Below are 23,023 nucleotides of genomic sequence, written 5' to 3'. Positions count from 1 at the left end.
TTTAAGATCTTACAAAAACCAGGGGGAATAGGAACACCTGAATTTCTGGATTCTGCTAAAGGGCATGATGCCAGCTGTCCCGGGAAACGGTGAACCTCACCCCCAAATCCCCAGGGGATCTGCCACCCCTCAACACGTGAAGCACCCTGGCAGCTCACAGCCCTCAGTGCGAGCCCTGGCTGCAGAGTGAGGGTGCACAGGTGTCCCACTGGGTCTGACCCCGTGCCTTCCCCTCCGCAGCAATACTTCATCCTCCTCATCATCACGGATGGGGTGATCAGCGACATGGACGAGACGAGACACGCCGTGGTGCAGGCGTCCAAGCTGCCCATGTCCATCATCATCGTGGGCGTGGGCAACGCTGACTTTGCTGCCATGGAGTTCCTGGACGGGGATAGCCGGGTGCTGCACTCCTACACCGGCGAGGAGGCCGTGCGCGACATCGTCCAGTTCGTGCCCTTCCGGAATTTCCGCAACGTGAGTGAGGGCAGCGGGGAGGTGAGCATGGGGAAACGGGCTGTCAGACCTGGAAATCACCCTGGATTGGAACAGCCAGGGTAGAGGCAGAGGCAAGAGGTGCCTGTCTGTCTTCTCTGTCTTACCCTCAGGGATGCTCCGGCATGGATCACATAAATCAGCACCACAGGGAGGGGTAACTGTGCTCTGCAGCTCCGTAGTGGGCTCCACCTGAGCATGCCATGTTTCTCCAGCCCCTGTCATTGTCAGACAGGTGGGAGCAAAACCAGTGACTCAGAGCAGGATCTGGATTCCTGCAGCAGGGTGGGGCAGCGCTGGGCTCATGTCCCTCGCCACAGTCCTGCGCTGGTTTTCCTGACTCCCACTCGGGTCTCATCCAGCACCCCTGATGTGGCCACACACCAAGGGCTTCATGCTGAGTTGTCCTGAGAAGGAGCCCCATGCCCCCTGACCCCTTGTAGGAAGGAGCAATGGTGGCACTGGCCCTACACATCCCCTCTGTGGGATGGGTGCATTGCAATTATCCAGGAGACAACTCTGGCACAGAGGCTGTTGCTGGCAGAGGATTTATTGCCAAGAATGGAGTTTGTGCTTCCCATTTTTTCCAACTAATCAGTGTCCTTCTATTTCACCTCCTGCCACTCATACCTGTTTTTTCTGACCTACCCAGGATGTTTTATGTCTCTGTACCAGTGAATTCTCTGCTGGAGGGAAGGGTAGTATAGAATATAATAATCCCAGGTGTATAAAATGCTGGGTATCAATAGACTCTAGGGGGTACTAAATGAAATGCCAAGATCTGCAGCTGGGGACAGCCCAGCCATGTTTGCTCAGTCAGTCCCCTGTGGCTGTCCTAACACTGGTGTTGGTTCCGTTTGGCTCACAGGTCCCCAAGGAGACCCTGGCCAAAGCTGTGTTGGCAGAGCTGCCCCAGCAAGTCGTGCAGTACTTCAAGCACCAAAATCTGCCACCCATCAACTCAGAACCCGCGTAGAACTGTGCCAGGCTGCACCCTCTGCATGTTGCCGAAGCCTGTTGGTCCTGCCCAAAGCACGTTCTACATGCTTTTAAGAGAAGAATACCCTCCCTGAAACACTTTGTACTTCTTAATTTAATTGCTAAATTCTTAAGACTCATCCCAGCAAAGCGTCTGGATTCATTTTGTACAGTCTTGGCCCAAGGTAACACTAAGCAGCCAGGCCATGCCTTGGTCCTGCTCTATTGAGTCACTTTTCAGTATTGAATGTACTTTGTATAATTTCAGTGGTACAGGATACAATTTTTATGATCAAAACTTGCTTTTTCCAAGCAATGAAATGCTTAATATATTATTATCATTCAATGAACTGGTCGTTGTATAGTTCATGTGTTTGTGTTGTACCTGTACACCTGTCAGGTTCTGTGTTCATTTTTATACTGTGTACATGTTATATTTGTTATACTCAGGTTAATAAAGAAACTTGGACATTTAAAGTAAGAGTCTCCTAGATGGGAAGGTCTGGGAGCAGCTTATGCTGTCAGCAGTGCTGGGTGTTTGGATTTACCCTGACAGGGCCTGCCCTATCAGTTGCTCTGCTGGCTCTGCCCCAGGATCTGCCCCACGCTGTCAACGGTAGCATGCCAGAGGGAGATTTAGTGAAGGTGGATATCCTGGGGAAGGTAGTATGCCCTTAATGCCTGCCTGAGCTGAGTCTGCTGTGCTTGGGAAAACCCCGGTGACCCCACAACATACCATCAAAGGGAGTTTCACGGTTCACTGCTGCTTCAACTCTAGAAAATTTTCCAAGTCTGCGTAACAAAAGCTCCCTGCTGCCTGGGAGAAGAAGGGCTGGGTAATGAAATCCTGCTCTCCAGCAGCTCCTTTGAGCTGCTCATCAGCAATGTGCTAATTGCTGCTTTATGCTGTTCCTAACTAGATTAAGGTCTTTTGAAGCTGAGTATGCTGTTGAATATCCGGCAGGGATCACCAGCCCTACTCCAAATTCAAGTAGACTTGACTTGAGTCTCCTCCCCATTCATGGAAGCTTTTGAGGTGTGAGGTTGCTGTCCCTATATAAACCCTGCAGCCCTTTCTGCTCAGGTGTGTACTACTGGTTGTGCTCTCTGCCAGCAACCTTGTGGCTGTCACTGCTGCCACCGAGTCACCAGCACACAGATGGCCCCAAGCACACCACTGGGCAAGACCCCATCCCTTGGGAGAGGTGGGACTGCTCCGAGAAACATTTGCCTTGCAAAACCTCCTGGAAGGGAAAATAAACAACAACCAACACCACCCTTTTCCAAAGGGAGAAGCAGCTTTTGAAGGGTGGCTTGTTTAAAAATAATGCTGTATCCAACTCAGCTTCCAGATCGAAGTCTGCGGCTTTGGAATTTTTTTTTTTAAATTTCCATAAGAGAACCTCACACGCAGCTGCAGGAGCTTGTAAGCTCTTCTGCTAGTAGAGTGTTTGTGGGGGGTTGACGGGTTTTTTTAACACCTCGCTGAAGCTTTAACAACTAGCACAGACAACAAGCGGTTTATTGAGCTGTCCCTGGGGAGGGGATGGAGCACACACTATGCAGTCATGGTTTTTTCTTAAAAATAATAATTAAAAAATATCTAAATCCACCAGTGAATGAGAGTTGCTGGAGCCAGCCAGAGCTCTTCGTCTCTAGCTTTGGCAGCCCCGGGCAAGGTTACTGCCACAGTTGCCCTTTTCAGGTCTGATTTATCCTGCATCCCATGCACTCTGCACTTCCCAGCATGCCTCCCAGGGCACTGGAGTATTTTAATGTCAGATGGCTTCTGATGTACAAAGGTAAATGGGACCAACGGATGGAGTGAGAAGCTGGGACAGCTCTGCAGTTTGTTTACACGGGCCAGGCCCTGAGAACAGCACAGCTGACTCAGACTCAAAGGCATTCCCCAAGAGTCCTATTCCATTCTTCTAGGAACAGGAGAAAGGCAGAGGGCCCTCACATCTGCTTTTCCTGGATTATGTCTCCTCCTGGCCTTGCACAGCCCCATATGCACACTGTAATATACACACCATCTCACCTACAGCCCACCACTGCGTTTGCCACGATGAGCTCGTAACTCCCACTATAGATTTCTGTATAAATCATGGCATTTTGACTGCAGCTGTGCAAGATACCACTCGGGAAAATGGCCCCAGCATGCTGACAGCTGGGCCAGGCTGCTCTGACTCTACAGTCAGATTACTGATCTAGTTTAATGCCAGGGAAGATCACCAGCAGCTCTCATACCAAGTCCTTGAGGCTGTTGCCCATGCAACTTTAATTAAAAAAATGCGCTTTTTTTTGTGCACCACTTCCATTTCCTTCCATAGCTCAGTAAGATGAAAGCCACCAAAAGCAAAACATTAGAGAGACTGCACAAGATCTACTTGTTTTCAACCTGAAAGTGCCGTAATTACAGTAGCTAGAGAAGAGGCAGGAGCAACTCTGGAGCAAACACAGGAGGTGCCAGGCAGCCCAGACCTGGGCAGGAATTTCAGTGTGTTTGTAAGGATCTGACCGTGGAACAGGGCTGTGCAAACAGAAAGGATATTTGGCTAGAGATAGCTTCATTGTGAGCACAACTCTCTCAATTTCCTTTGGAAAATTCAACATTCAAGGCATGAATCCACTACAGGCCTTGTTTTCTCTGCTTTCCCAGACAAGTCCCTCAGTGTCACCTCCCAGTAACTGCCCTTTGGTACACACTGACCAGCTGCTCTCTCACAAGGGTAGTACATAGGAGCAGGACTGCTGTGGCAGTTTGGCAAAAAGACACTTCCACCCCTGAGCAGCTGAGCTGTTCCAACCCTCCAAAAATCCCACCAGCACACTGAGATTAAAAGGATGGGCCCTCAGGCCTACTTCTGGAATTCTCCAACTTCCCTACAAAGGAGTTTGGCTGAATAGGGAGAGTCTCACCCACCCTGGATTGATGCCCTTCAGGACACTGCTGCTCAAAAGCTGCATGACTTGTCAAGCCCTGGTGCTGGAGCAACAGCCTTTAAGAAAAGCCAGCTGCAGTTCCTGTGAACACACTTAGATCAAGTTTTCCATCAACACCTTGCTTTTGGGGGAAACTGACCTACACCTCTTGTGGATGAGGGAAGAGCTGGTTGAGTTGAGCAGAAATTGATTAATGGAATGAGAACAATTATGAATGGCACAGGCAGAGATAAAAAATGCATTCAGAACGTTTTTAATCATGTAACACTAAAACTTCTTTACAGTGTCATGGCAATCTACACTTCACCATCTGCTCAAATTTGGTTCTGCCCCCATTTTTCAAATACAGAATAAAAATGACATTTTAAAACAGAACACATGGCTGCTTCTACAAGACTTCACTGCTTCAAGTGATTATTTTTTGTCTGCTAGTCTTGTATAAACTTCTTAAATCAACATAATTCTTTCCGTAAGAATTGTAAAAGATAAAGCTCTCTCCTCCATACTCTCAGACCTTTGTGACGTGGTTAGGTGTGCCTTCTGCTTTAGGATGGCAGCTTTTCGTCCAGGCTCAGTATGCACCCCAGAAATGGAAAGTTGGGGATGGGGGGGTAAATAATGAGTTACTTTAGGAGTATCTGAGTGTATTAAAGTTGAGAGGTTAGCTAGAAAGATTATATTTGGGGCAGAAGGATGCAACAAGCATCCATCAGGGCTTTGGAAGATATCCTGCACTACATTACACACGGAGGGATTTTGTTATGGACCATCAAAGAAACTGTTGCCACGAAAGACAGAAGAGACAATCTTCCCAGTGGAATTGATAGTGCCTTCGCTGTCCGAGCTGGACTCGGAATCGCTGCTCCCCGAGTAGGCGCCCAGGCCAGGCAGGATCCCAATGCACACGGCTGCTGAGGGACAATGCACTGTGGAGCCTCCCACTGAGCTGCTCCCCAAGGGAACACAGGAGGGTTTTTCTGGAAGAGAGAAACCTCAATCAAAAAGCGGAGTGCAGGAAAGGGCTTTCAATCAGCCCAGGATCCGCCACGTGTCACTCACCTGCTTTTCCCACACAAGCACCGGATGATTTCAGGATTTAATTAAAGCGTAAGGCAGCTTTATGCTGTAATAAAGCCATTCTGACAGGAAGGACTTGCTACCCCAGGGGATTTTTTTCTTCTCATCACTAGTTTAAGCCCAACTCTATGCTGGCATTACAGATTTTTTATTCTTAAGTTGTCAGTTTGATGCTTGTCAAGTACCAAATCTACTAAATAAGAATAAATGGCTCTGCTTTGAGTAATTGAGTATTTTTTTTGCAATGTAACAGCATAGTTGAGAAAAAGTTTTATTCCATCATTTTGCTAGTCAACATCTCCCATCTTCCATGGCTAATTAATTATTTCTGCTGTTCTGAAAGTTTACTGAACAGAAGGAGATTCAGGAAGCGCCTTGGGTTGTCGTTACACAACTGCAGCTCACCCGATTTGTGTCAGAGTATCTTGACAGCAAGTCAATTGCAGCCCTGACAGCTAAAGCTGAAACACAACTTAATTCTTCTAGTTCCCCACAATTTTCTGAAACAAATTGATTTCAGGATGGACTGAATCACTTCAGAGCATAAAGCTGAAGTGGATGTACACAAATACATGCAGTGCTGCTGTGAACAGGAAGGGGATGATCTGTTCTCCATGTCTCCTGCCCACAGAACAAGCATTAGGTTTGAAATGGCAAAATAAGGACAATTCCATTAGTTGTCAGGTTAAACTCTTTCAGATTAATAAACTCTGGAAGGGAGATGCACAGTCTCTATCTGTGGAGACTTAAGAGCTCCTTAGACAAACATCTGTCAGGACTGGTTTGGGCAGGGGACATCCTGATAATCTGCAGAGGTTCCCTGCAGCCCTATTTTTCATGAAGACTGTCAGCACCCACACTTACCATTTCTACTGCTTTAAAAGAGAACGTGCCAACCATAGTCTGTGCTGTCTTGCCCAGTGAAGGAACAGAAAAGCAAAGCCTCTATGAGATTTAACCCCAACTCAGTTGCTGTTCAGTGACAGACACACAGCTTCCCACATGCAGAAGTTGGGACATACCTTGATTCTTTTCGTCGTGGTCAGTGTCTAGTTTCAACCTCTTCACACTGTTACCACCATCTGAACTGTAGAAAAAAATAAGAAAGTGTCTTGTTCTTCATAGGCAACCACTTAATTACTGTGAAGTCATTGTTTTATCTTTGCCTCAAATGCTACAGCAAATGCCAGCAGGGTCCCCTGATGACCATCACCACTTCCAACTGCCATTAACTGAGGCTCCTTGGGAAACATGCAGGATCCAAGGAAGCCTCAACACCTACAAGTATCACCTGTTAACCTGGGAAAGGAACACACCTCTTAGAGCTCAAGTCAAACCCCTTGCACAGCAACCTAGAGCTGCCTATTCAGCACGATGTGTGCCCCATAGGAGACTGGGAATGATTGCCTGAGCTTCAGACACCCACATGACCACAGCCTTGCACATGTGGATGATTACCACACTGGCTGGTGCCAACACTCATGGCTTTTCCCTTGCAGGGCTTCCTTCCCCTCCTTCAAGCACCTAGAGAGCCTGTTCTAAAACATCTAGAAATCTTGCACCAAGTAAGCCCAGACAGTCTTACAGAGCTGCAGTGTCCAGAAAGGTCCTTTTTGGATCCAAAGTGGCACTGGGAGAAAGGAGCATGACTTGGACTTCTGACTCTTAAGAGCTTCTACAGCTCTCCCCTGTCACTGCTCAGATTTCCCTCCCCCCTGCTCCTGCATGTTCCCAATTCTAAGGCATCCACATAAACAAATGCTTCCCAGATTCAGCAGTGATGAACTGATGAAGCATGAGCATTATTATGCATTAACTCTTTTCTGTCGCTATCAGAACATGCAGTACAGATGAAAGGTTATTCTGTGCAGAGAGCTTTTAATAGTAATACATCCTTTACAGGAAATTACAAAGCTCAGGGAGCAGATGTTGAGCTCAAACTACACTTGCTTTGGGCCACTTTGCAATAAAAGATAAGATGGCAAAAATAGAAGACTGCAAAGCAAGTCTGCAATGGCACTGACATGTCAGTTAAGATGCTCTCTTTAAACAGATGCCATCTGCAGACTTTAGAAGTACCATTAAGCACATGCCAGCTCCTTTTCTACATCCCACTGGGTTAAATACTATTAGTTACAAGACAAAAACAACATTATTGGCTGCTTGTTATCAGCTCAGGGTTTTTCTTTTCTGCCTTCTCAAAACCCAAACTATCACCCAACCCCACAGACATTAGGTGGTGGAAGTGCTTACTTAAGGGTTCAGACATGCAACTAACTGCTGTACTGTGAGCTAAACATCACCCTACAAGATAAGCTTCTAAAATAATCTCGCATTCCCTGAGACGATTCGAACACACTGAATTTTGAGATGTCAGTAATCATCTTAAGTATTAGATGATTCATCTGTGGGAAATAAGTCTGGTCCCACATGCCTGGTTTCTCCATAACCTGTAGCACACCAGCAGCTGTGTTTGCAGGCCAAGATCAAAGCAGCAAGAACATCAGAAACCCAACAGTCCCCTCCCTGGGATGGGAAGGGTGTTGATGTATCAGTGCAAAGCACTGAGGAACATGGGAAGTTTCTCTGATATCCTCAGGACCAAACTGGTACACAAAGCTCCTCTCTTGCAACCTTGTCTCCCCCATGCTGTCCCCAGCAGCAATTAAAACAATCCATTTTAAACACAGGCAGAATTGGCTGATAAATTAGGCAACCTGAATGGAATTGCATTCGTGAGGTGACACTGATATCTACAAACAGAGACGTAAAATAGATTCCCTCAAACCCCAAGCAGGATTGCCCAAGCCTGGCACTCTAAAATGAAGATCCTACCCACTTGCTTTACACACACTTATCTATTTGATTTGCTTCATGTTTTTCCCCACAGTTTGTGAGAGCCTATAGAAACAAGACTGGTCTTTTCTTATACCTTCCCCCTTTTTTCTTTAGGGCTAAGGTTTACACCTCACTCTCTGGAGGCAGTTTTGGCCTGTCTCCCTTTACACTGCTAACTGGGTTCCGTTCCTCATGAATTTATAGAGGTGTGAAACTAACCTTCTGTGTTTCACAGCTCCTGCCAACAGCTTTGCCTGAGAAAATTTGTTCTTGTTTTCCACTGACTTCATGGGCAATTTCTTCTCAGTTTCCTTCTTTGGGTCCATACTGACTCCCACTTTAGCGAGAGTGCTGTGAATTAAGGGTTAAGGATCAACTGGGAAGGAACGGGGAGAACAGACATTTCCTCCCTGATATATTTAGCCAGCTCTGCTGACAGCGGCAACCGAAGTTCATTCACATATTTTATCAAAATAAACTTATTTGTAATGACATTGAGCTGATAGCCTCAGCCAAAAGAGAAGACACTTCACCCTCTGGGGTCAGAGCTCTCTTAGGTATCAGGACCAGCTCTCCCTGTGAAGATGTCCAGGCAGCAGCCTGGGAGCTGCTGTTCTGAAGCCAGAAAGGTGTAACACAAAACACAGAGCACCCATGAACATATCCACCATCCTACCTTTTCCTAAAGGCCTTAGAAAAGCAAAAAAGGTCAGCCTGGACCAAAAGAAACAAACCAAACAGGCAATGCAGTACTTCCCCTTCGATGGGGATCAACACATTTGTAATTCAAATTTGCTGCTCCACACTCTTATTCTTACCAGGAAAGCCAAATAGCAATATATGCACTCACATCCACTCCTTGAACCCTCTTTTTGCTGAGCCCAGCAGATTTCAGCCTAGCAAGACAGAACAGTTCCATTTTTTGGTTTCGTTATTTAGCACTCTACCTTTTCAGCTCATCTCTCTGTAAGGACCACAAGGCTTCTACTGCTGGTCTGAGCAACAATCCCATGAGAAAGCAGACACTGATTAAGGGGAACTGTGGTCCAAGATTCGCCCAAAAAAGATTGCAACTGCTCTGAAAAGCTAAGTAGATTAAAACAGCGTTAGCAAGGTGGAATGCAGTCGAAACCTATAATGAAGTGGAGAAGCTTAAGCGGGTTCTCAGATGGGATAAGAAGGAGCTGGGTTTGTTTATTAGGGCACATTCTGCACACACTGAACACGTCTCCTTGTGTGATGAAGAGAAATATGTCAAAGATCCTGTTTGTAGATGAGGTGCCAGGAAAGTCATACAAAATTCTGCAAAATTTTTAACTGCACAGGCAAAGGCAAATTAACCCAGTTTTAAAGCATATTTATAAACGCAAATCTAGTGTTCCAACAGTTTCTCCTCTGTACAATTCCACAAGCTGGAGTTTCACAGGTGCCCCAGTCACTGCAGACATATCTTGGAGAGTGAATTCCATGTTGATGGCCCATATATTTGAAGCCATAGCTTTTTTCCCCTCACTGAACATCTGAAAATCAAAAACTCTTAGACTTTGCTTTAAAGTGACACAGTCTCCAATCACTTTACAGACAGGAATCTTCAGATGCCATTTATTATTTGGTTTTCCTAAGGATACAGCAGTAACCCAGACTGTTCCTCACTTCAACCAAAGGTCTACTCAGCCCAAACCTCTGTTCAATTTTATCTATTTTTGAGATGGCACAGGAGTGCCATCCTGTGGCTGTCTGAAGTCATCTGTAAGCTCCTTGTGTCAAACACAATTTGATGTTGCCACACAATTCTTCCACACGCCGCAGTGTTCAGCTGCCACATTCAGGTCCATTACCTTGTTATATTCTAAGCCTGGCTGAGGAGCTCCAAGGCTTTTATTTTAAAAAATACCAAATTACAGGCTTTTAGCTTCCATCCAGGATGGCATTCTCCTAAAACTCCTTAGCTAGAAAGGCACACCACATTTTCAGTAGGTATTTTATACATCCTGCTGTCATTAGCATATGTAATGCTATACCCAGCCAAGAAGTGTTCCCTCACAGGAAGACAACATTAGAAACAAACCTCTCAATCTTAAATATCAACTGCACTAAACAAGCTGTCCTTCAGTAAAGCCAGCTTCTTGGAGGGGGACTGTTCCTCCATTTAGACAGCAGTGAAGACAAGATGATCTTGTTCTCAAATACTTCTTGGAAATGGCTTAAAAAATATTTGTAAATCTTTATCTGAACAGGGGGGTCTGGACAGGGTAAGGAACAAACAAACCTAGTTGTTCATGCAGGAGAAAGAAAAATTCCTATTCATCCATGCATATGAATTTCTCATGCTAAAATATTCCAAGGCATATTTATCCTGAAGATGTATAATTTTGTGATTGTTCAACCTCAAAAATCTAGGAAAAAAAAATCTCTGTACTTGAGTATGGATGCAGTTTTTACCATTAAATTAATGCCTCTGGGTAGCTTAAATTAGATGCTATACCAGGAAAAGGAGCAAATAATGAAATCCATTGGGTTGACATTCTTCTTATTTATTTGGAAGAGCACTTAAACAGTACCTACAGATGCAGCACAGTGGTTTTTGTCACTGCAGTGATAAACCCTTAGTTACAACCTGCAGAGGCAAAAACCACTTTTTGCATTTCAGAACACAACCAAAAATTTCAAACACAAGCCATTTTGCTCTGAGGTTGATTGAAATGTTACGGTTAAATAAAAAGAATTCTAAAAAAGGAAATTAAATGGGCAACACTTTTGATTTTCTCATAAGATGAGGTGACCATAAAACATTTTCCTTTCCTCCACCCCATCAGCAATAAGTTCTACAGTTTAATTTTTACAGCAAGACTACGGATTCAGAGCCACCAATATTCCTGAGAGTGCAAAGACTGAGGTAAGATGGCCTGTACATCCTGATCAGGCTGTTCAGGGATCTGTGTATTATGTGGCTAATTCAAGGCAACTTAAATTCTCTCAGGGCTGGTATGGTTCACCCCAGATGTACGTGACATAACGAGAGCTGGCAGCTGCTCCCACAGCACAACCCTGGATCAGCCAGCCCCGCGAGCAACCATCACCAAAACTAAATATATCCCACAAATATCCCATGATTAGATCCAGCAAATCAAGAAAATGCTCCAAATCCATCAACTAACTGCAGTCTATTTCTGAAGTTAAATAAATGCACCAGGATTGCTTTTTCATAAACGCATTCCTGAGCTAATTGAGATGCTCCTCACAGGACACACGCTCCAAACTGTAAATCATTGACTAACACAAGGTAAGACCAACCTTTGTAGTATCAGCACTATTTAATTTTATTTGCTGACTGGTTTTGGTCACCTCCTTGTGTCCACAAGCTCTTTCATTAACACTAAAGCTTCCCTGAGAACTTGTGTTTTGCTCACCCATAACTCATAAGCAATGGAAACAAGGAAACCATCAGATTCTGCGTAAGTTCAGTAAACCTCAAAAAAGCAACATTTTGCTTAGCACAGAAATTCTCAAATCATTCCAACCTCCCTTGACTGGCACTAATTAGAGAGGAAAAGCATCCTATATGATTTTCTAGGATATCTACAAGACAATTAGGCATTTAACAGCAAAACCAAACTATCCTGCTCTTAGTCCTGCCTACAAGTGTGTATTACCTAAAGGAGCTGAGACTCCATGGGCACTGACTTCCCAGAAAAAAGTCAGTATATCTGCACAGATTTATTTCATTTCTCATCCTGAAGGTATCAGCAACGGCAAAAATATCTAATACTCCAAGAAGAGTAACAGGAGAGCAAACCACACATGATTTCAAACAGGTATGTTAAAATCAGGCAATATACAGTTAAAAACAAGAGCACGTAATTTTCCATAAGAAGACAGAAGCAAAAGATTAGAAATAATAGACTATTTTTTCTTTATGTTCTCTTGCTAGTGATGGTATTTCATGACCTCGATAACAAAAAAACGCAAACCACAACCAAACCCCAAAACAGTGGAGAGGGGAGAAGGAAAGAAAAGTATCAAAGAAGTGGGAGTTGAGGGGGGGAATATCAAACATTGCAGTGGTCTATCAACGCTACAATGAAACCATTAAACTTTGAAAGTGTACTATTATAAGGGTTCTGTAAAAGTTTTATAAAAAGAATGTCAACTGACAGAACAAACTACAGTCCACTCTTACCCTCCTCTAGGTAACCACCAGCCATTTTAGTGCAAAGGATATTCTGTATTCATTTAGTTCTTTCAGCTCTTCTTCCCTTCGTTGCTTCTCTAGTAGCTCTTGCTGCCGAGAAACCTCATCAAGGAAATGCGTCTCATCTTCATCTAAGCCTCTTACCATATTTTCTGAGTAAAGACAGAAGAAATTTATTGGTTTCAGACACCAAGTCTAAGTCTGTCTCCTCTGAATGTTCTTAAACCAACCACTAACTAAATAAAACACTCCCTCAAAAGAGGAAGTGCATTTTCTTAAGGCAAGCAATTCCTATCTAATTAGTTTTAACACCTGTTCAAAAATTTTAAAAAAGTAGAAACAAAACAATTCCTAATTTCCAAATAAAAACAAATTCTTTCTAAACGCTACCCTACTTTAAGGAAAGTACATGCTAGTGTAGCAGGAAGGTCTTTTATTTCCTGTTCTGCAGATGTTCAGCACCTCTTGAGCAAATGATTTAATTAGAATGACAATAAACAGTAGGTTTTAGAAAGACCAAATCTTGCTGTTTGTAGTCATCATCAGAAATCTTAGCCCAAACATCAACTTTAGTCTTCATTAAAGTTTAATTTCATAGGAAGATTCTTAAGCTTTTACATGAAGTCACTATATTTTTAATCTTCACCCACATAGGCAAGCCCTAGTCACTTTGAGGGCAAACTAAAAAATCCATTTATACTGATAATTAGCAAGCTTGTGTCTGACAGAAAAGCTCTGGAAATCAATTATTATTTGAGGTTACTTTATGAAAGCCAATCCCTATCCCTTCCAACTCATGCAGAGCTCATTCATAACTCTTCAAACAGTAACATGTAGCACTCACTGCTACTGCTGAGAGCCCCTTCAGAGAGCAAAAGTAGTGAAACTTGGGACATTTTTTGAAGCAAGTGACATGAATTAATTTCATTTTCTGCCTGCCTCATCAGCAGACTACGAGGAGCAGCCACTGAGGTCCTTTGAGCTGAGGTTTTATTGAGGTTCCCTCCCAGGCATTCTCCAGCAGGTTTTGTTCTCCAGGTTAGCTGGTATCTGATATTCTGCTGTGGTTGCCTTAAAAGCAGAAGTGGATTTATTTCTCAGGGCTACTTCCCATTCCAGTACTTGGATTACCAAAGCAAAGGTGTTACAGATCTAATATAACTGGGCAAGAAAAACTATTAATTTAGACAGTTATTAGAAGCCCTTCCCATTCAGGCTGACAGTAGTCAATTTTTGGGTGGCTCCTTGGGCAAGAATTTCTTAGTCATGTTACCAAAAATGACTGGGATCAAAAGTTTACTGAAGTTTACTGGGAACTCTCTAGGTGGAAAGAATCCTGTAGGTCCAGCTGGAGACTATAATGCATTAATGCTGCTATCTGTACTTGCCAGTTTTCAAAGGGCTTTTCTATAAAACCAGAAATTCAAACATCAATAGAAATTAGGTTCCCGTTTCATTATAACAGTCAAACATCTACTTTTGAAGAATCAAAACATGTAAACTTACTTCTTCCAAATCATAATCTTAACTCTCAAATCACTTTTCATCAAAAATTATGCTTGGATATATAATAGCTGCTCTAAGAGGATTTCTTTAATTGATTCAAGCATGTGTTAAAGCATGAGTTCAAGAGTCACAAAACCACAATACATTTCCACTTTTTCATGGGTTGCTGTCAAGTTGTTTGGATTTGGGGGGTTTTTTGCCGTTTTTTTATTTTATATTCAATGTAAGCTCAGTACTCAACACTTTACAGGCATGCAGCTTGATAACTGCAAACACCATTTGAGTTTTGCATGTGTGCAGTGCTGCCTCAGTGCCCAGAAAGAGTTCCGTTAAAAATCCAGGATTTCAATAACACTGTCCTGAAGCCTTTGTTTCCCTCTCAGAGAGGGAACAAGACACACAGACATGTCCTTTGCTTAGAAGTTGTGCACAGCTGTTGCATACAACACATGCAGTTTTTGCTGCTGGTGCTTACTGAATTTAAATTGCTCCTCAAACTCCTGCTGCTTCTTTTCTCTCTGTTCCTGGAGCCTTTCATACAACGACCGTGGGTCATACGCCTCCTCTGGGCATTCTGAAAGGAACAAATCAGGAAGGGAGACCGTACGTTAGAAACACTAAACCACCAACAGTTCTCAGTTCCTTCACGCAAAAACCTTTTAAATTATAGAATATAAAAAGCCATTACTTTTTATTTCTTTTTTCCACGGAAGTGAAAAAAATCTCAGATCTTTTTCCTGTAATCACTGAAATGTAGCCCATACCTTTCGGGTCCTCAGGTTTTCGGACCTTTTCCCATTCCTCCTGTCTCCTCTTTCGTCGCTCCTCGAGCTCTGCTTCAGACACGAACCTCTTGTTAATCACCAGGTCAGCAGTACCATCTCCCCCATCCATTGTGGAGCAGTGTCTCTTTAAAAACACAAAATGCAAGACATCAGGAGTCTGATTATCCTTCTCAGTGAGTGAAACACTATTAAAAAAAAATACTGTCTGAAAAACAGACCTGCTGTCCTTACAATAACTTCAGTTCTCTAAAGAACACTGCATAGTAAGCACTGAGACGCAAACTCACTGCATAACTGCTAAGACTAATAATAAGCATCATCTATTACTCCTTCTTTACTCTTTTTTTCATAACTATGTCTTTCCTGCTAGTTGTCTGCCTCAGGCCGTTTTTCTGAAAGTCATGTTTTAATGGACTTACTTTGCTTAAATAAATATTTTAAAAAAATAAAATTAAACACCCTCATCTACACTCTCATCCTTTTATTTCTGTTCCTCCACACCTCTTCTGAAGACAGATAAAGTGATGGCAAAATATCAAATCCCAAGTTCTTTTTGCCCAACCTATGAAAATTTGAGAAAGCTTGCCTGTTTTCAGTAGTTGACTGCATGCATTTAGAAGTGATTAACAGTGAGATTTCAGAATTTAGCAACAGTTCTGGTTTTGGCTGGGACAGAGCTAAACTTCTTAGTAGCTGGTAGAGCTCTGTGGTTTGGGTTTGGTGTGACAGTAACATTGATAACACTCTTGCAGTTTTAGCCTAAGTCAAGGATTCCTCAGTGTCTCATGCTCTGCCAACAAGGAGCTACACAAGAAGCTGTGAGGGAGCATGGGCAGGACAGCTGTCCTGAACAGGCCAAAGGGATGTTCCACAGAATCACGACCACAGAACACTGTGCCCAGTATACAAACTGGGGGGACCTGGCTGGGAGGTCAACAGGTAAGTGAGAGAGGGAAATCCCCATGGCTGAAACAGAGCTGGGATTAGAAATTGAGCAGCCCTGCCCCTGGGGAGAGCAAAGCCCCCCCCCACACAGTGCAGCCACCCTCTGCTCCAAGATTTCAGTACCAGGTGCAGGGTGGAGATGCTCCAAGTAGTAAACCTAACAAGGAAACCCGTGGTCTTGACACCTGTAAGCTCAGGATGAAACAAACTGCTTCTGTAAGTCCTAGGTGTCTCCATTCAGAATTATTCTGCCAGCTCCATTCCACACAATGAAGCCCGAATGCCTGTTCTTGTTTCAAGCCTGTACATCTAAACTGTACACAGAAGTACAACATGAACACAGCACACAGAGCTGTTCATGTAAAGATAGGCAAACATAACTTTTTTCTACTTTGTTATCTCCCTGGTATAACTGCAGCAAGTTAAAGACTGCAGATGTCTGCCCACAGTTTCTGCCAAGTACTATTCATTTGGGATCTCAGCCTGTCTGCATTTCAGCACGAGAGATCCCAGAACAGTTACACTTTCAAGGAGGAAGAGATGCAGCAACCCAGATAAGGGAAGAAACCCGTTTATCATCCTTCCTTCACACCACGAGGAATCAGTCCTGCAAGGAAGTCCTGAAATCTTTACAAAAACTGTAAGGTTTAGTTTGTGGGATGTTGCTTGTAACAAAAATGAAAAAATTTAGGTCTCAGGAGAAATCCAGGTTAGAGCACTGGACAAATATTTGTTACAGCAGGATGCATTCTTAAGGTTAGTATTATTAAAAGAAGTTAAGACAAAATAATTCTCTTTAGAGCTGGGGACAGGAAGGACAGATCCAGGGCTGGCGATTTTCCCTTTTTAAAATTTTGTTTCATTTTAATATCTAACAAAAAAATCCACCCTAAGACAAGCCCACTTTCCAGCAAGCATGGAACACTTGCTCTTTGAGTGTCATTTCTGAAGGCAGTTCAACCTAGAAACCTACAGAGGAAATAAAAATTGAATCTCACTGCTGAATACAGGTCCTAATCACAAGGCCAGCTTTCCTATCCAAGTGCTGCATGAACAACATAATTTGTTTCTCCACGTGTGTCATCTCAACCTCTATATTTAGAGAGGAAACAAAAGGTTCCAATACAATAGTTACAGAAAGTAATAAAAGCAAACTGAGAGAGAGGGATTCTGCAAGACCACAGTATCCTCTGGGGACTAAAGCCTTCAGCAGCAAACCACCTGGATCAGTCAGTTCACTCAGACAATATATTTTAAGACACATGCAGTGGATTAAGGTTTAATTATGGCCTGAGATGCAGCAATGGTGTTTTCAAAATCATCCTGAAAACTGGTGTCTGACACTGACAACCTCATCTTGGGGAAAAGAGATGTGGGGGAAAAAAACCCCATCAACCCCAAACAGCAGATTAAAGTTCACCTGCACTCATAAAGTTTGCTAATCCTGCTGTATTCTTTGCTCTCTCCCATCTGAAGCAAACACACACAAACCTGACCCAACAAAAAACATGCACTTGGCAAGTTTTCCCTACTTATCTATGTTTTCTTCTGGTGACTGTATTCTAGGGCTGTGCTGCCACTGCAAATGACAAAAGTTTGTCACAGCTGTAAACCGCAGGGTTTTATAATACCAGATGGTAACACCCCCAGGATCAAAAAACCTCCCAAACTTCATAATCCTTGCCACTACTTAGGCTGGAACAGATGTAGAACAGCGACGGTATCCTGGGTACCCGACTGCAGCTTCCAATACACTCAGCCCTCATTAAATAACAAAGACTACTCACCTACCCATTTCATCAACCCACCACTGAAGCAAGTCGGGCAGCGCTCCCCGCACTACATCCAATGAGGCGCTGCGTGCCGAGCCCGGAGCCGCCCCGGAGACCGAGGGGCTGAATCGCTCCCCACCAGCCCGAACCCGCCCCCGGGCCCCGCTTCCTGCGGTGCCCCCGGAGCTCCGTGCGGGGAACCCTCCCGGGCGTGCCGGGCTCGAGCTGCTCCAAGCCCTCACCGCCACCTCCTCTCCGCACCTTCCCTCAGCACCTCGTTCCCCGAGCGGCCCCCGGCCCGCCGCGCTCGCGGGGCCCAGGCCCGGCCCCCTTCACCCCTGCACCCCAATGGCCCGGCGGCCCGGCCACGGCCGCTCTCCCCGCCCCCGGGCGCTTCTTCCGGCCCTGCTGCCCCGGGCCCGTCCCGGGCACGTACCGCGGCCCCTCACAGCGAGCGGCACCGCCGGGCCCACAGCGTCGCCATTGACCCCGCTCCCCTCGGCCGGCCGCCCCGCCCCTTCCGCCCGCCGCAGCCAACCGAGAGGACCCTTCCTTCGGCGGCCCCGCCCTCGCGGCGGCCAATCCCCGCCGCTCTTACGGCAGGAAGAGAGGCGCGCGGAGCGGGCGGGGGTTGGCTGCGGGGAGCACGTGACGGCGGTCCCGCGTCGCCATTGGGCGAAGCTCCGGACTGGGGGCGGGGCTGGAGGCGGGGCGGGTCGCCCGGGAGACGGCGGGGGGCGCGGTCGCGGTCGGGGGGCGGGGCCTGCGGCCGGGGCGGGGCCGCGCCGTCAGTCGCCTCCATCTTTCGGCACAAAGGAGCGGCGGCAGCGCCGGGCCGGGGCCGGGCAGGGGCGGAGGGCGCGGGGTCCGCGGTGGCCCCGCTGCGCTCCCGGCGGGGCTGCGCGGAGCTGAGGTGAGGCACGGCGGGCGAGGCCCGGCTGGCGGGTACCGCGGGGCTGGAGTGTAGTGGGGCGCGCGTCGGGCTGAGGGGAAGGGACAGCGCCGGGCTGGGCGCTGGTGGCCCCGTTGCCGGCCGTGCGTTACTGAGCGAAGGCACCGTGCTGATCCCACCCCGCCCTCCGCTCCCCCAGGGGCCGCCGGCCGAGGTCCCGGTTGGGGCGGGGGCCGGGCCAGCGCAGCCCCCCGGCCCCAGGCAGCGGCCCGGGGTCCCGAGGGCTCTGGTGGTTGATGCCGGTGCCCCCCGGGGATTGTAGGTACCCCTGGCTGCCTCGTTGGGGCCAGCGGTGCCTTCCCTCCTGAGGAAGGCAGTCAAGGGTAGAGGCGGGTGGCCAAGGTGCAGCCCCCGGGCTCAGTGAGCTCTCCTGGAGGCCCCGGAGCTGGGCAGAGCTGGGCTGGCGTGTGGAGCTGCGAGCTCGCTAAAGAAAGCGGCGAAAGGTGAATGAACGGGGGGTTTGTCGAGCCGGGGCGCCCGAGTCCGGCGCTGCTCGGGGCCGGGAGGGGTTGGAACTTCCTAACGGCGCCTCCCGGCTGCGGGAGAGCTCCCGGTGCTCGTATGACTTGCAAAACAAGGGTTTGGCTACGGCGGGTTCGGTGTGCGAGGGGCGAAATGACATCGAATCGCGGGATCACAGGCTCGACGTGCTGCTCTGGCAGCTCGGAGACACGGCTGTGGTGTTGAGCCCGTGAGTGTGAGGAGTCAGAATCCTGAAAACTACTGATTGTTCTCAATGTGGAAATGTTTCTCCACGGCAAGTTTTCTGTCTTTACAGAGGAGATGTGAAGGTGTGGAGCGGGCCACCGAATTACCTGGATCTTTTGTTTCGCATTCTTGGGCGGTAGATTAGGCAGCGGCACCTGTCCTATGGGTGCGGTAACACCTCGGCTCTGCTCTGCTCTCCCACTTCAGTGCTCAGAAAGCAGGATTTTTTCGCTGCTTCTATTACTCCCATATCGTGCATGAGTTTCTCTTTCAAGCCCTTTGATTCTGCCCTGCTGATCGCTGTTTCTGTCTCGCAGGCCTTCAATGACTCCCTCTTTTTAGGAACTGCTGCTTTTTTATATGTTCTGCTGTGTAGCAGTAGGTGCACTCTCCCTTCTAGGTACAATCTTAATGTAGGTCTCAAGAATGTAGTCGCCTTACTTTTCATTTTCTGTTTCATTATTGCAAACTCTCATTCCTGAGCCCTGAGTTCATTTTGGTGCTCAGCTGGTGTTATCAGGTTTTCTCACAGAGTGAAACTTTGGTCCATGGAGAAACACAGACATAAGAGCTGACTTTTCTCTCCTAAATTTATTCAGCCTGCTCTGTTTTCTGAATAGGAGTGTGTTTGGTTTTTTTTTTTTCTGTTTTATGTCTGTGTCAGTGTTTGTTTTTGTCAATAGAAGAGATTTCTTTTTCTACTTAGCACTAGCTTTGCCTCAGGATTTTGGTTTTTTCTGTCCTTTGTCTTGCATTGAATGCATGTATTTGTTTTGGTGTTGTTTTCTCATGCTGGTCCTCAGCTCAGTTCTGCTTTTCTACTAATTTTCTGTACATCCATCACTGCTATGAGGTTATTGTTATGTGGAAACCTACATTCACTTGTATACTGTGACTTTCCCTTGTTTTCTTCTTGGTACTAATTTTTTTTCTATTTTCTTGTTAAGCTATACAGATTTTTAAACAGTGAACGTTCTCATCACCTGTGAGCCATCTGAAATATTCCCTTGCATCTCGTCTCCTCTTGGACTCCTGTATTTGACTGTGGATTTCCGGAGGACTGTGCATTCTCAAAACTTGTCATATTATTTTAAGAGTCTGTGATGCTGTTAAATGTGGTTTTGTTTTGCATTTATCCAAATGCACAGAATTGATCTGTTCTTTGATCTAAATCTGGCCCATTCTTCTGTAAGCGCTTTTGCCTGTGTCTTTGTTCTCTGCTGAAGTCCACTCAGCAAAAGAGGCCCTTTCTCCTCCTGGCACCCATTCCTCTCTCCCTCCCCTTAGGACATTGCTGTTATTGCTTTGTGCCCCAATCTCTGTTGTTGGTTCCTATTTATAGGTCGGCTTGAACAGATTGTGAATTTCCCGTGGTGTGTTCTTTTTCAGATGAGTGAAGCACAATTGTAGCTGCATGATCACTTCTTGTCTCTTCCCTTTTCATCCAGACATTCTCTTGAGGTTCCTGCTAGCTGAAAGTTTTCAGCTTCCCTTGTCCATCACTTGAGTAGGAAGCTCCTCCAGGGTATTTTAGTGCTGTGTTTGCATTCTGCACAACTCTTGTCGTAGCTCTTGCTGTTGCTGATTGTTTATTAGCTCAGCCTCAGTTGTTTACTCACTCTTAGATTGCTGATAGACCTAATCCAGCTTGTCCACACAACTCCCTTATCATCAGCTGTGATACCAGTGTGTGTTTGCAGGGAGGTGGGCTTGCTGGTTTCCCTGAGGTGTTTAACTTTCCTTTTTATTTACCTCCAGCCTCCTACACATGGAGTTTCACTGCAATGCTTCATGGTAGCCACTGTGGTATCCTACTCTGTGGCCTCATAATGTAGTGATCGCTCAGTGGCTCCCTTGTTCTCTCACTGATACATTATTCTGTGCTTTTCTTAATGTTTTTTTTTTCCCTCTTAGAGGGACACGATGGTTTTCCGCACAACCCTGCAGTGCTCTCCCTTGGTTCATTATCAGTGTTTTCACATAGGAGGTCTTGGCTTGAAGTGCATTTCATTTGCTATGAGTCTAATGGATAGGACTGAAATAGATCACTTAATGTTTTGGTTCCCTCCTGTGAGGTGAGGCATCCCTCAGATTCTGCTAAACTGGTGGAATCAGAGTCGATTCTCCTGAAGCTTTTTGCTTGTTTGTTAAAATTAAGGAATAGCAGTAAGATACTTATTAGTGTAAGCAGTAAGTTAGTGATAAAGGCAATGATTTGTCATAGAACACTTACTGGCCTGTAACTCTTTAAGTTTCTTCATTCCAATTTCCTTTCATATCATTATCTCCCCTACCTGGCAATGTGCTGTGTTTGGAAATGTCCTCTGTTGGTCATGTAGCTATGTGGTGATATCCTCACAAAGTGGAGCAAGGCTCATCATGTGCACTGTGTGGTTTCCCTCTCAACACAGAGGCAGCAACTTAAAGTGCTTGTAGTAAACTGAAGACCAGCTAATGTCATATTTGTCCTGTTCTGCTCTGTTATCAGTATATTGTGTTCAGAATTTCAGACTGGGTTTTGTGGGTTTTTTTTTTCCTCTGTTAAACTTACGATTGCTCAGCAGACTTTGAATTTATTCAGTGCTTTAAAGCAGTGCAGGCAGTGGTCTTACACTGAGCTTCTTCATCTTTCAAGTATCTCGTGTGCTTTGTATTTCCTTGTGTCCTGACAATATATTTTATTTTCCTGGTCTGTGTGTGCTAACTGTAAAGTTCATATTGCAGGGCAATGGCTGTGCCAGCAAGATGTCTATTTCCTTTTCTATTCTTCATTATGTTGCTGAGGGCTAATAAAAGTCAAATGTTCACGTATGACTCACGAGGCTGCATGACTGACCAATGCATCACGATCTCTCTTCAGAAGTGCTTGTAATTACCTGCCCTTGATCTGCCAATCCTGTGACCAGACTTGTGCTTTGGAAGCACAACTCTGCCATGGGAACTTAGTGTGCTTGGTGGGCTTTGCCCGTGCAGCAGGGATTCCTGGCAGTCCGAAGTCTGGGATGAAGTGCTGCTCCTTGGATTTTAATGCATGTTTATTCGATGGAATTCAGTGAGTTACCATGGTCAGTAACAAGAAATTCGTCTTTTTCTTAATAAATCTCTCCCCACAGGGGAATAGGGGTTTTCTGAGCATATGAAACACAACTGTAATTATGTTTCTCCCTTTCTAAGGCTTTTTTTTTTCCCTCATACAAGATTCTTCTCTTTTCCTCTAAGTATCTAAATATCTTGGTGTTTTGTTAGGTGTGAGAAGGACGAGTGTCGAGGACATTTTGGTCTGAAGTGTTGGCATGTTTTTTTGGATTGTTGGCTTTGGTGCATGTGCACAAACTGGTACAATTACAAATTGAATCATAGGTTAGAGGGCAGCTGGTGAACTCCGAGCCAGGAAGCTGCACCATTCATGTGTATCTTACACCTTCCTGCAGACAGTGGGACATGCTAGAAAGTCATACTGAAAAAAGAAAATCCAGCAACCTGCTGATGCTTTTTTTTTTTTTTTTTCCTAAAGGCCAAGCTGTCTGGCATGAGCAGGCTTAGAATTGTTCTCCCTGCTTTTAAAAATGTTCAGCTAATGGTGTGTCAAAGAATGGCGTATGTGTTTGCACTCAAACTCTGGTTAATGTATCAGTCCTGAAATAAAAGATTTAAAAACAAAATGAACAATAGGTGAGTTATTCTCTCTTTAGAGCATTACCCCTTTGTAGCATTTAGTGACGAGGTGTTTAAATGTAATTATCAAAACAAATTAATCTTAATTCTCCTGAAATTCCTTAGAAAGTTATTTAGTAGAAGCCCCAGGTGGCTGAGACTTTGTGTTCCTGGT

At 45.4% G+C, this 23,023-nt stretch overlaps 3 protein-coding genes across 7 annotated transcripts in view; 2 read left to right on the top strand and 1 right to left on the bottom strand.

The window, feature by feature from the left end:
• CPNE2 (copine 2) overlaps positions 1 to 1,950 on the top strand; it is a 44,074-nt gene extending 42,124 nt beyond the window's left edge. For 3 of the 4 annotated variants that reach the window (XM_066194573.1, XM_066194572.1, XM_066194574.1), the window contains exons 15-16: positions 241 to 498; positions 1,364 to 1,950. In XM_066194573.1, coding sequence (XP_066050670.1) covers positions 241 to 498; positions 1,364 to 1,471 — 366 coding nt within the window. In that variant the 3' untranslated portion in view covers positions 1,472 to 1,950. The remainder of the gene's footprint in view (positions 1 to 240; positions 499 to 1,363) is intronic. The other variant, XM_066194575.1, reaches the window with a different exon arrangement.
• Positions 1,951 to 4,523: 2,573 nt separating this feature from the next.
• Positions 4,524 to 14,941, bottom strand: PSME3IP1 (proteasome activator subunit 3 interacting protein 1). Its single transcript, XM_066194571.1, has 6 exons — positions 14,797 to 14,941; positions 14,508 to 14,606; positions 12,557 to 12,678; positions 8,554 to 8,687; positions 6,519 to 6,583; positions 4,524 to 5,396 (listed from the first exon to the last, which is right to left on the bottom strand). The coding sequence occupies exons 1-6, from the start codon at positions 14,924 to 14,926 to the stop codon at positions 5,179 to 5,181; spliced, it is 768 nt and encodes a 255-aa protein (XP_066050668.1). The 5' UTR covers positions 14,927 to 14,941; the 3' UTR covers positions 4,524 to 5,178.
• Positions 14,942 to 18,355: 3,414 nt separating this feature from the next.
• RSPRY1 (ring finger and SPRY domain containing 1) overlaps positions 18,356 to 23,023 on the top strand; it is a 34,525-nt gene continuing 29,857 nt past the window's right edge. For both annotated transcript variants that reach the window (XM_066194569.1, XM_066194568.1), the window contains exon 1: positions 18,356 to 18,447. The gene's annotated coding sequence lies outside the window, so the exon portion shown is untranslated. The remainder of the gene's footprint in view (positions 18,448 to 23,023) is intronic.

The sequence above is a fragment of the Chamaea fasciata genome, unplaced genomic scaffold, assembly GCF_029207755.1.
Source record: "Chamaea fasciata isolate MVZ Bird 193981 ecotype frontalis unplaced genomic scaffold, bChaFas1.0.hap1 SCAF_12, whole genome shotgun sequence".
Classification (NCBI taxonomy): Eukaryota; Metazoa; Chordata; class Aves; order Passeriformes; family Sylviidae; genus Chamaea; species Chamaea fasciata.
The sequence above is the reverse complement of the archived record's forward strand: the minus strand, read 5'-3'. Positions and strand labels throughout refer to the sequence as shown.

Bases quoted from the DNA above. Each gene is read 5' to 3' on its own strand.
- PSME3IP1 (XM_066194571.1), bottom strand. From the start codon at position 14,926: ATGGATGGGGGAGATGGTACTGCTGACCTGGTGATTAACAAGAGGTTC. The intron at 14,607-14,796 runs GTATGGGCTACA...TGTTCCTTTCAG, and splicing joins AAAACCTGAGGACCCGAAAG to AATGCCCAGAGGAGGCGTAT. The intron at 8,688-12,556 runs ATATCCTTTGCA...CCCTTAATTCAC, and splicing joins AAGAACTAAATGAATACAGA to AGCACTCTCGCTAAAGTGGG.